Source organism: Acomys minous, assembly GCF_964271855.1.
Source record: "Acomys minous genome assembly, chromosome: 12".
NCBI classification, from domain to species: Eukaryota; Metazoa; Chordata; class Mammalia; order Rodentia; family Muridae; genus Acomys; species Acomys minous.
Genome location: NC_140493.1, coordinates 80,186,898 through 80,200,314, shown reverse-complemented (window position 1 = coordinate 80,200,314; position 13,417 = coordinate 80,186,898). Strand labels below are relative to the sequence as shown.

Here is a 13,417-nt window from a genome sequence, read left to right as displayed (position 1 = left end):
GAAAATGAAAGGTATTTCTTTTTTTTAAAGATGTATTTATTTATTATTATGTATACAGTGTTCTGTCTACATGTACACCTGTAGGCCAGAAGAGAGCATCAGATCATATTACAGCCACCATGTGGTTGCTGGGAATTGAACTCAGGACCTTTGGAAAAGCAGGTGGTGCTCTTAACCTCTGAGCCATTTCTCCAGCCCCCAGGGATTTCTAATATAAGTGAAAGTTCCCATTTTGACATTGAATGAAATAGATATTTGGGGCTATTGAGGTCTAATTGTAATAATGTTCTAAGCTTGTCTTCTAACCTCCGCATGTGTGCTAGCACACAGACACAAAATATTTATTTATTTATTTATTTATTTATTTATTTATACAGTATTCTGCCAACAGGATGGAAGAGGGCAGATCTCACTATGGATGGTTGTGGGACACCATGTGGTTGCTGGGAATTGAACTCAGGACCTCTGAAGAGCAGACAGTGCTCTTAACCTCTGAGCCATCTCTCCAGCTCCACAAAACAAAACACCAAAATCATCCAACTGTTACCAAATTGATGCTTCGTCTGTAAGTTCAAGTCATACCCATTTCCTTTAGCTCTTTGATGTGCAAGTCTGGAGCATCTTTTTGATATTCTGAAGTTAGTCCTAGACAGACATCAACATCAGGATGGGGTTCATATCTCTGCACTCTGGGACTCTCAGTTGACTGAGTCTTCTGAGCTCCAATAAACTCCTGTAAGAAAACATTGTCACAGACACATTTAAAGTCATGCAAATGCTATCTATTTATAAACTTACCCGTACATATCAGACACCTCCCTTTTACTCTTACTAGACAGACTGCTATCGGTCCTGATCAGCTCGTTTACTATTGTTCCCATCTGCCTTTCTTTACCCTACAACTTCCCCAGCACATCTCCTATATTCTCTGATGTTATCGTAAGTTAAACAACAGCCTTTCCTCATCAGCACAGAGCATACTAAAACGAGGCTTTCCAGAACTCTGGGGGCTTCCTGAGACCCAGTCATAGTGTGCACTCCTACACCAGCTTTGAACCCTCTGTGTAATCCAGACTCATCTCAAACTCCTGATCCTACTTCAGCACCCCATCCCCAACCCATGTGCTTGCATGGCGGGCATCCACAGGCATGCGCCATTGTCTTCCAATCCCTAAATTTTAAAATCTGGGTCTCTGGCTTCCTGGTCTGTAACTCAAAATAGCAGAAACGCACTTCTCACAATTTCAGGGCTTGCCTTTAAGTCGTTCTTCATAATATACCGAATATCTTGTAGGTTCATTGTTCGGTTTTTCTGCTTGGCGTGGATACCTGACTTAACAATATCATAGTAAGGTTCCGGAAGCCTGACATCAGCTTCTAAATAATTTCCCAGGGCTATGGTTTCTTTAACAATTGAGCCATCCAAGCCATTCCAGGGTATGCTGTCTATAAGGAAAAAGTAATGGGTACAAATAACATTGAGATAAACCTGAGAGAGGGAACCAGACTTTCTTCAGTGATGTATATACTGGTAAGTTGCCTATGTTGTGTAATACCCTCTTAGCCATGTTCCTGTACGCAACCCTAACAGAGCTCACTGGTCATGGAAAGAGACAGACCGACAGATATGAAAGTAAGAAGGGGACTAGTTGGGAAGAAGAGTATCAGTGAGAGCAGGACATGATCATGTACTGTGGGGACTGGAAAGAGGGCTCAGCAGCTAAGGGCCAATTATAGACAAAGAGCCACTTTACCTATATACTAGGGAAATACCTGCCAGAAACAGCAAACAGTAGTGTCAGCATCCTGCACACATGGGCATCCCTAGCTGATCTGAGGACAAGGGAATGCTTGGGCATCAAGCTGAGATCATAAATTCATCTCACAGAAAGTGTAGTTTTGCCTCTGGGATTACAAACATCAGAAGGTCAGCTGTCTCTGGCCTCTTCCCTAACCTGAATGTAGCTTTACTCTGGGTGTATGCCTGTGGCTATGTCTGTCTGTTTCTCTCTCTCTCTCTTTCTCTCTCTCTGTCTCTCTCTCTCTCGTCCTTTTGTCTTCAGTTATGTAAGCACTTTACATGAAGTCATGTATGTTTCAAACGGCTTTCATTTCTTTCAAGTGACACTGTATATACATTTACAGATCCCTATGAGTGTGCAGCTTCATGTTTACTCTCCAAAAGCTAACCTTCCCTCATTTGTAAGTTGCCAAAGGGGTACATCACAAAGAACACAAATGTTCAAATAGACTTCAAATGAATACTCAAATAATCTTTGCTCTGGAGGCGGGAGTACAACTTAGTGACAGAGCTCTTGTTTCAGGTTTAATCCCCAGCCCTAGAGGGGATGATTATAATTAATTAATTAATCATCTGCTAAATGCCTTATCACTAGCAAGCAGATCTATGAGCTTTTCTGAGCTTAAACAGTTAAAGATTTTTGGGAAACTGTCTTATGTGTAATAAGTATAAGGAAGATCCTTGAAGCTGGGGGCAGTGGTGCATGGTTTTATCCCCACCACTCAGGGGACAGAGGCAGGTGGATCTTTGTAAGTTTGAGGCCAGCCTGGTCTACATAGCGAGTTCCAGGACAGCCAGAGCTACATAATAGAGACCCTGTCTCAGACCAACAAACAAACAAAAGATCCTTCAAGATTTTCTTTTCTGGGCTGGAGAGATGGCTCAGTGGTTAAGAGCACTGGCTGCTCATCCAAAGGTCCTGAGTTCAATTCCCAGAAACTACATGGTGGCTTACAACCATATATAGCAGAATCTGATGCCCTCTTCTATCTGACATTTTCTTCTGTCATGCAGGCATACATGCAATACAGTGCTTATATACATAAGAAGTAAATCTTTTTTAAAAAAGATTTTTTTCTTAAATTCTGAATTTTCATAAAACCAAGTAACTACTGGGGGGAAATCGCTAAGCTAAAAGAAAGGACGCTGGTCACAGTTTAATGTGCTCCTGGTTCACCTGTTAAGATCTCTTGTATAATCATGGAAAAGCTGTAGATGTCTGACTTCACCGTGGCTGCCTTCTGTAAGATCACTTCTGGTGCAGCCCAGTTGTACAGCTGGGTGGGGAGGGGCACCCGAGTCATGTCCCTGTGTACACCGTTGTCCTGGCTGTGGAAGGAAACACAGGACAGTCTTATGAGTCTCACGAGTCATGATGATCACCACAAAGTGCACTTCAATGTTTTCTTTGAAATAACAATGTCCTGGAGCCTCTGAGTTAACGTGCTGCCTTGGAGCTCTTCCAGTGCTTACAGGTCCTCACTGTTCTTGCCTGTCTGACGCACATATCCTATGTGGCCGCTCTTCCTTTTCACCACTCCATTCAAACCACAGGAACCATGTTTCTGCTCTAATAGGAAGACATTACCTCTTCTACTCTGCATGAGTAGCTCCCTCTGCCTGGCATGCTCAGTGACTGCCTCTTTCTTGTGGCCAAAACATTAAAAATTTTTTAAGACATTAATTTCAAAGTCACCTTGATCACCTACTTTTAAAGTAGTACTATTTTATTAGCTACATGAGGGACTTTTTGGGGCAGAGGTCTGAGCCAGCTCCTCTCTGGAGACACCAGCTTTTACCTGCCTGCGGATAAAGGGAAACACTCTCTCCTGTCTCCAGAAAGAAACTTTAAAATCCCATTTGGCAGAAAGGTGTGACTATCTTGGACCCATTTGGACACAGTTCAAAGAGCCCTGAATTAAAAAGAGGATCCATTCCGGGTACACCTCCTGTAATTTACAACCCAGGGCTTTGAAAACCTGGAGTCCTCGAGTTAGGAGAACCTTTTTGTCCCTTTTTTTCGGTCTTCACAGCCCTTTTGTCCTTCTTTTCCATTTTCCTAGGCTTCTCTTTCTCTCTCCTTTTATCAGCTTAGCTCAGACTCTCACCTCTAGACCAAATGTATGGGACTTAGTGCATGAATTAAAACCTAGATCTCAGCTGTTTGTTTTTCTGCTGTCTTATTTTTGGCCAAGCGTGGTTGGCTACTCTATACTTCCTCAAGCCTCAAGGTTCCCTTTCCCCGCAGAGAATGTAAGGACCGGGCTCCCCTCTACCTGAGAAGGCACAGGCACCCACATTCACCCCCTATCCCCCTCCTAACCCCGCCTCCCCCCTCAGCACTCTGTGTGAACAAGCTAGTGAGCCAGCTTCACCAGAGCCGAGGAGCAGAGGCTGAGGGAAAACGCCGCTAGGAGGCGCAATTTAACAGCTACAGACTAGTTTGGTTATTATACCTTACATGTACTGAAGTTTTTGTTTTATTTTGTTTTTTTTCGAGACAAGGTTTCTGTGTGTAGCCTTGACTGTCCTGGAGTTGCTTTGTAGACCAGACTGGCCTAGAACTCACAGTGATCCGCCTGCCTCTGTCTCCCAAGTGCTGGGATTAAAGGTGTGCACCACCACGCCCTGTGCTTAAGTTTTATTACTTAAGTTTTAGTTGTATGGCCGAGAGCAGTGACGCACACCTTTAATCCCAGCACTCAGGGAAGCAGAGGCAGGTGGATCTCAGTGAGGTCGAAGCCAGCCAAGGCTACACAGAGAAACTCTCTGTCTCAAAAAACATGAAACAACATTTTTTTTCTTCCATTTATTTTCTGTGTGTACAAGTGTGCCAGAGTGCGCACGTGGAGGTGAGAGGACAATCTGGGAGAAGTGGCTCTCGCTCTTGCCATGTGGAACCCAGGGGCTGACCTTGCGTTTCCAGGCTTAGTGGCACCAGCCTTTATGCCACAAAGACCAGGTTGGCATAGAACTCACAGAGATCCGCCTGCCTCTGCCTCCTGAGTGCTGGGGTTAAAGGCTCAGTGCCCGGCCAATAACAGCTTCTTTTCTGACCTCATTCATGTTCTCTGGGGAATGAGCCCTTCTAGTTCTAACGTTCACTGATTGACCTAAAACATTTCTTACCTTATCAACCAGACCCCCTAAGAGCCAACTCAGACCACCCTAAATGTCTCCCAAGCCAACAAGAGGCCTCAGGGTGAGGTGAAGTCAGTACTGACTGCCCATGGCTATCATGGTAAGCAAATGAAATTATGGATGTGGCAACACTCACTCTGTGGGGCATAAAGTACTCACTCCACCAAGAAAGAAATAATGTGACCATAATGGCAGGCATTTGGCGAAGGTGTGATGACTGCTCATTAGTTATTATGGGGCTGGGGATGTAGATCAGTTGGTAAAATGTTCATATAAAATGTACGAAGCCCTGAGTTCATGCACCAGCACTGCATAAACCAGGCGTGGTGGTGCACGCCTGCAGTCTAATCGGAGGTAGAGCAAGGGGGATTAGAGGGTCAGTAGCATATTAAGCTATGTAGCAAGTTTAAGACCATGTCTCAAAAAATGGGAAGAACGTCTACTATTACAGGCCTGGAGAGATGGCTCAGTGGTTTAGAGCGCTTTGCTGCTCTTGCAAAGGATGTGGGTTCAGTTCCCAGCACATGGTAGGTCACAAATGCCTGGAACTGCAGATCCAGGAAGTCCAACTCCCTCTTCTGCCTCTACGGGCAGCAGGCATATATATGACACACATATATACATGCATGTAGGCAAAGCACATATATACATAAAATATATGTTTAAACGGTTACTGAAAAGTAAGAGAGAAAGTCAAGGTGATGGTCTGAATGCGAACGGCCCCCTAAACTTATATATTTGAATAGGTAGTCCTAAATTGGTGAAATCGTTTGGGAAAGATTACGAGGTGTGAACTAGTTGGAGGAGGTGTGTCTGTCACTGGGAGGGATGCTGACTTTTAGGTTTTGAAAGACTAGCACAATTCTCTGTGCTCTCTCTGCCTCCTACTTGTGCTTCGAGGTGTGAGCTCTCAGCTGTGGCTGCCAGTATGCCTTTGCTCCTCCATCATGGACTCTCATCTATGAAAGCATACAACAATTAAATAATTTCTTTTATAAGTTGCCTTGGTTGTGGTGCTTTGTCACAGCAACGGAAAACTAAGACATCCATCCTAATACTCATGAGACAGAGGTAAGGTAGATCTCTCTGAGTTCAATGCCAGCCTGGTCTATATATCAAGTTCAGGACAGCCAAGGATACACAGTAAGACCCTGTCTGAACAAAAAACAAAACAAACAAAAAACAATACTTTTTTTAAAAGTGAAAGAGCATAAGTTCTTTGCTGGGTTGGCATAACTATAGATTTTAGGAGATGGGCTACTCAGACTGAAGAGCCTATCAGTGGCGTTATTTTAATGGAATTTTGTACAATTTTCTGTATTTTTATCATATTCACCTACCCTCCCCAAGTCCTACCAGATCCATGTCTACACCTCCCACCCACCCAGCAGGGCCACTGACAGAGAGCAGTGAGGCCAGAAAGCCGTGAATTAGAAAACCTGACGCTGGCATTTTATTTGTATTGCTAAATATTAAAGTGGACCCTTGTATATTGTGGTATACACACAGATCTAATACATATTTACATATTTAATGTATATATTTGAAATAGTCATCATATAATTACATATTAAATCAGCATAAATTACATTAAAATCACAAAAAAAGTCAATAGGCTTTTAGGTCATTTTTTTTATGGGGTCCTGGGGACCAAACACAGACCCTCATGCATGCTGGATAAGTGATCATCCTCAGCTACACCCCCAAAGGCAGTGGGAATCTATATTCTGAGAAACTGCCATGCTTCAAGCTGGGCATTTCTTCAAAGGAATCTCAGGCCTCTTTGGCTTAGCTAACCAGAATTCAAATCCTTTCTCTTATTTATTCTCCCTTTCTTCTCTCTCTGTTAAAGAGAGATGGGAGGACTGGGGTGCAGCTCACATGAACTGTATTGGGGGGGGCTGTGTTCCTTGCCAACATGGAAAAGGGGAAGAGTGGTGCTAAGGATGAGAGGCTGTTCTGGCTGTCAATGTAGGGCAGTTAAGTTTTCTGGGATTCAGTTTTAATTTTAATTTAATTTAAATTTAAACTGAACTTAAATTCAGTAGAATCACATTTGGGTGTAGCCATGTGGCACCACTTGCAGGGTCAAGTGCTGTGCTGCTCTAGAGATTCAGTTGAGGAATTAAGAGTAGAAAAAAAAAAACCTGCTGATATTTTTAATGCCAGGATATGCAGCATTCTCATTAACAAGGATGTTAAACAAACTAACATGCCCAAGTAGAGTGTTACCCAAAAAGAACGCAGAACTGAAAGCTATTTGGACTCCTGGGTTATCAACTTACATTACAAAGAAAGGTATGCTGTTGCGGCTTTGATGACTAGCAGATTGCCATTTCTGCCTGACGGTCCACTCTGAGGCAGCGAGCCCAAATGAGACCGTGCTCAGCATGTCTCTCACCAATCTCTCCTTCCTTTCACTCCAACTGCAGCCCTGGCAGCTGGTAACACCTGCTCCTCACTGCAACCCACTCTTTCTACTGTGGCTTCCTGACATCCTGCCAATGTCTCCTGGCTGATCTACCTCATTCAATTTCCAGCCTGCCCTGTCTGCGGCCTACGAGCATTTTCTACCATCTGGCTCTACTTCAATTATGTTCCTCGCAACTGTCTGGGTCACTGGACACCATCCCTTCATCCCTCTGGACCTTGGGCTGGGCTGAGGCTGTGGCTTAGTTGTGCAGCACTTGCCTGGCATGTTTGAGTGCCTGAGAATTGATCCCCAGCACCCTACTTTAAAAAGAAAGGGAACTGGGGTTAGGAAACTTCATTTCACTTCAGGATTGCTATTTCTATGGGAGCACAAAACCAGAACAAACTGCTATGCTGTCTTCTCAACAGCAGATGGCACTCCTAACTGACCAATAGTGTCATTTCTGTCAGCCTTTGAAGTCTCTGATGGTATTACCAAGCAAAAAGTTCAACACTTGAGCTGCTTTGGATTACAGAGCCAACGTAGTAAAGCCTGATTTTGTACCACTAGATGTTCCTTTCATCTACATCCATCCAAGCATGCAGCAAATACTGAGTGAGCACAACTGCCCTGCCTATTTGTCAACTTGACACAAGCTGGAATCATCTCAGAAGAGGGACCCTAAACTGAAAAAGTGGCCCCATGAGATTAGCCTGTAGGCAAGCCTGTGATATACTTCCTTGGTTGATGACTGATGTAAGAAGACCCAGCTCACTGTGGACAGTGCCACAGCTGGACCAATGGTCCTGTGTGCTATATAAGAACATGGGCCCAGCCGGGTGTGGTGGTGCATGCCTTTAGTCCCAGCAATAAGGAAGCAGAGGCCGACAGATCTCTGTGAGTTCAAGAGAGTCCAGGACAGCCAGGACTCTGTATAACAGAGAAACCCTGTCTCGAAAAACAAAAACAAAAACAAAAAAGAACATGGGCCCACTAGTACCTGCCTCCTAATTGGATGGGACTTTATACCTGGTTTATAACAATCCATGAGCTAATACAGCTCAAGGTAATAAATCTCCCACTTTACCATAGAAAGAAACCCAGGGCAGGCTTGAAAGACGTCTGTTCTCATCCCACCATCAGCGGGACTGGGAACACAGCTGGTGTGGGCCTGGGGTTAGAAGAACAGCATCTTTTTTTTTTTTTAAATCACTTACTCACATCACATCCTGATTGTTCTCTTCCTGTCCCCACCTTCCCTCCCTCTTCCGCCCTACTCCCCTCCCCTAGTCCTCCCCTACCATCTGACGACAGCCTATCAGGTCTCATCAGGATAGCCTGCATCTTCTTCCTCTGTGTGCCCACAGGGCTGCCCCACCAAGGGGAAGTGATCAAATCCCAGGCACCAGAGAAGAAGAAGAGCATCTTTAGAAATACAATGTGATGATCTGTCTAACTAGACTGTAAAGGACAGGGCACAGATAGGTGAAGCAGCAGGCACAGTACAGGACCACACAGATTCCCTTGCAGAAGCCATCCTCCTGAAGAGGCCTAAATGTGTAACAGCAGGGAAGGGAGGACCTGCATGTTCCTAAACAAAGAGTGCTGCTATTGTGCTAACACAGTAGGAGCAGTCGGCGACCCAACAGTTAAACAGCTAAAAGCAAACAGCCAAAAAAGAAAAGCACTAAAAACCTTCTGAGACTCCTGGGATAGCTACTGGAATTGGAATTCAGGGCTGACACCTTTAGCAAGCTCTTTCCTCCTGATCATTCTGAACATGTTATTTGGACCCTACACCCTAAACAACTCCAGTCATTACCTCCCTTTATAGGCGCTATGAAGTTAGGAACGGTGCTGACTTCTAAGCCCACCTACTAAGTAACAAAGAAGATGCACCCTGGACACCTGGCTCCTGATGAAGCAGAATTCTAAAACTGGAGGCTTTTATGAGATTAATTACCTCCAAAAGGATGGAGTGAAGGAGAAAGGAACAATAGCAAGCTTTAATACTAATTATGAGATTACACTGGGATAAGAACTCTCTCTGGCCTTTGACAACAAAGCTAACACTGACTTTGCCCTTTCTTCTTCTCTGGAAAGGGCAACACCTGCTCATCTCCCTTAAGAAGTGACACCGCCAATATCTGCTTAGACAGTGGGTCCTGTCTGCTACAGATACAACTGACTTGACCTGTACATTTCAGTTTCTGTAAAACATGCTCATCTCTGGGGAAAGTCTCCTTTGGGTGAACATTAAAAAAAAAAAAAATCACACTAATGGTAACAAGATGATGACAAGGCATAAACCATGAACTACTTCTGCTGGGGCCAGGTCTCTTTTTACAATAACTACAGAGTACGGCTGTGGGCTAATAAAAAGAAGTGTTTTCCTTTATCATAGAGTGTTGAGAATTTCATGATGGGGAAGGTTGAGAGCCCCAGCCTCTATATAATCTCAGTGCTTAGAATCCAGAGACAAGAGGAGCCCTGGGGTAGAGAGCAACTGAAGAAGACACTGATGTTTTCCTCTAGTCTCCTCATGAATGTGTACACAAATGCACATGCGCATCCATACACATACACTAATAAATGTTTTAAAAATTATATCTGGGCATAGCTATAATCCCAACACTCCAGAGGCAGACTGCCACAAATCTAAGGCCAGCCAAGTCTACACAATGAGTTCCAGGCCAACCAGAACCACATAGCAAGATTTAATGGCAAAAACAAAAACAAAAACAAACAGACAAAATCAAAAAGGATGGGGCTAAAGAGATGGCTTAACTGTCAAAAGCACTTCCTGCTCTTTCAGAGGACCCAAGTTCCGTTACTAGACCTATGTTGGATTGTTTAATATCATCTATAACTATAGCTCCAAAGATCTGGTGCCACTGTCCTTTTCAGGCAGCTGCACACATGTCCACATAACTCATGCACAGACATACATACATAGACTTTAAAAATAATTTTTTCCTAGACAGGGTTTCTTTTTGTAGCCTTGGCTGTCCTGAACTCCATTTATAGGCCAGGCTGGCCTTGAATTCATAGTGATCTGCCTACTTCTGTTTCCCTGAGTGCTGGGATTACAGCCATGCACCATTATAACTGGCTTAAAACTAATTTTTAAAAAGAAAAGAAAAATACAAGAGTAGGGAGATAAGTATATGCAAGGTATACTAGGTATGGTCGATATGATGAGAAATACTGAAAGTGAGTTCAAATGACCAGACAGTGTCAAGAATAGCAGTAAAGGCCTATAATCCCAGCACTTGAAAGGCAGAGGTAAGAGGATCAAGAGTTCAAGGCCAATCTTTGCTATATAGCAAGTGTATGAGTCTATCCTGGGCTATTTGAGACTCTGTCTCAAAAGGTAAATAAAACTAAGCAGGGGGAAGTGGGTAAGAACGACAGTATAATATTATCAGAGGCCCGCCCTCCTGGAAGTGTGCACATTGAGATGGCGTTCATACTCCAAAAAATTGCCTGAACCAATTCTTACAGGCAATAAGGATCCTTTGAAAGGGTGTGTGTGTGTGTGTGTGTGTGGGTGGGTGGGTGGGTGGGTGCGCATTTGGTGGGATCAAAATACAACTTTTATAGCTAGTCTGTGGTGCACGCCTTAAATCCCAGCACTTGGGAGGCAGAGGCAGGAGGATCTCTAAGTTCAAGGCCAGTCTGGTCTACAAAACACAGATCTGTCTCAAAAAACAAAAAGAAAAAATATAACTGACTCTGTTATAAGTAGAAAGTTTTAGAGTGCATGGTAGAGGCTTTGATATACATTGGTTAATATGCATGTTACATGTTTATGAAAATGAAGAGTACCCTAAGCAGAAGTAACTTCCTAGCCAAGATGTGGCAACACACGCTTGTAACAGCTCTTAAGAAGCTGAGGAAGCCAGGTGTGGTGGCACACACCTTTAATCCATGAGGCAGAAGCAGGTAGATCGCTATGAGTTTGAGGCCAGCCTGGTCTACAAAACAAGTCCAGGAAAGCCAAGGCTAACACAGAGAGACCCTGTCTCAAACAAACAAACAAACAAACAAACAAGCAAACAAACAAAACAAAAAGAAGAAGAAAAAGAAGAAGAAGAAGCAGCAGCAGCAGCAGCAGCAGCAGCAGCAGCAACAGCCAGGCACAGTGATGCATGCCTTTAATCCCAGCACTTGGGAGGCAGAGGCAGGTGGATCGCTGTTGAGTTCAAAGCCAACCTACTGTAAAGTGAGTCCAGGACAGCCAAGATAACACAGAGAAGCCCTGTCTCGAAAAACCAAAGTGGGGAGGGGGGCTGAGGAAAGAGAACTGTGAGTTCAAGTCTAGCCTGGACTACTTTGTAAGTCTGAGGACAGACTGAGCTGTATACAATGCTCTATCTCAGGGAGAAAAAGAGGGCTGCTAAGAGGCTTCAGTGGTAAAGGCCCTGACTCCAAGCCTGAAAGCCTGAATTTGAGTCTGAGGATCCACATGGTAGAAGCAAAGTGAAGTGCCATAAGTTGCCATCTCTCTTCCGCTCCCCTCCCCCCCCTCTCTTCTCCCCCCCCCCCCACATGTACAACAATGTTAAAGCAGTCCTCGGTATAGCCTCGGCAAACAGAGCTGGACATCTGGAAACCTCTTTCTGTGCTGTGGACAGTTTCCTCACCTATTATGAGTCCTGAACAAATTAGATTTCAACAATGTAACAAAGGCCCCCCCCACCCCAGCGAGAACCTCTTAAGAAGGAAGCTATGATGCAGGCTATACCTACCTTTCCATCATGTACTCCAGGTTGGTCAGCCTTGCTTCTCCTGCAGAGACAATGTGGACAGCATAGGAGCTAAGGGAGCGATGGACAAACCCTCGGGAATGCAGGTATATCAAGGCATCAGCAATCTGGAGCAGTAAGTGCACAATCACTTCCATGTGCAACACTGGGAACTGGGACCTCTGTAAGCAAGGGAGAAAGTTCCGAAAGCTTTTCATTTGTGTCTCTCAGCTTCCTCTTTTAGCACATGGGGAGCCTAAATATCGGTGAGGTTAAATGACTGTAGCTCCCCTGATGCAGGCCCCCAGCTCTAACCTCAGCTCTTTTCCTACTGGTGAGCGGCTTTAGATCACAAAGGACCGGAAGAAAGTGCACTCCAGGTTAAGCTGCGGGAACTGCCAGGGAGGCCCTTTCACTCTAGGTTACATAGTTAAAGCTTGTCTCAAAACAAACCAAGGTCCAGCAGATGGCTCAGCAGGTAAAGCAGTTATGACCTAAGTCTAATGACCTGCGATGGCCTGAGTTCATTCACCAGAACCCACATAAAGACATAAAGATGGAAGAGGAGAACCAGAGTTATCCTCTGACCTCCATACACATAACTGTGGCATGAACACACACACACACACACACACACACAGAGAGAGAGAGAGAGAGAGAGAGAGACAGACAGACAGACAGACAGACAGACAGACAGACAGACAGAGACAGAGACAGACTGACAGACAGAGACAGAGGCAGAAGACAGAGACAGAGAAACTTGTGAAACTTAAGAAGGAAGAAGAGGAATTGTATTAGAGCCAGGGAGATTGCTCAGAGGGTAAAGGTGCTCGCTGTCAAGCCTGGTGACCTAAATTCAAGCTGTGAAACCCACAGCAGAAAGAGAACTCTCTTTCCAACAAGTCATCCTCAGTCCTCTAGGGTAATGCACACACATACAGACACACAATTCAAGCAAGCAATGTGAAAAAACCTAAATCACACTAGCTCCAACACACACTTACCAGTCTTATCCAGCATGTGATACCACATGCAATACAGGAAAGGGATTTACAGGTTTATCTTCCCAGCGGGGACTCTGCAAAGATGCAGGGAAGAGGGCAGGGAGAAGAGGAAGGACAGCTGGGGGAAATCTATAGAATGACCATTTACTCGTTCATGGAGGACACTGAACAGTGTGCCAACTGTGATACGCTCATAAACCAGGCGAATTTTCTTCAGGTCCTGGGACAAACATACAGCCATCAGCTGCAGCAGGTTAGGATGCCGAAGGTTGCTATAAAAGATAAAAATCTTCAGAAGGAACAGAGCATA

The 13,417-nt window shown here is 44.5% G+C and overlaps 1 protein-coding gene across 10 annotated transcripts in view; it reads right to left on the bottom strand.

Annotated features, from left to right (window-relative positions):
• The window catches only part of TEX14 (testis expressed 14, intercellular bridge forming factor), a 152,911-nt gene that overhangs the window by 38,052 nt on the left and 101,442 nt on the right, over window positions 1–13,417 (bottom strand). For all 10 annotated transcript variants that reach the window (XM_084803249.1, XM_084803247.1, XM_084803245.1 and 7 more), the window contains 5 exons: window positions 13,256–13,379; window positions 12,107–12,285; window positions 2,979–3,130; window positions 1,256–1,446; window positions 583–733 (listed from right to left, as the gene is read on the bottom strand). In XM_084803249.1, the coding sequence (XP_084659375.1) occupies window positions 583–733; window positions 1,256–1,446; window positions 2,979–3,130; window positions 12,107–12,285; window positions 13,256–13,379 (797 nt within the window). The remainder of the gene's footprint in view (window positions 1–582; window positions 734–1,255; window positions 1,447–2,978; window positions 3,131–12,106; window positions 12,286–13,255; window positions 13,380–13,417) is intronic.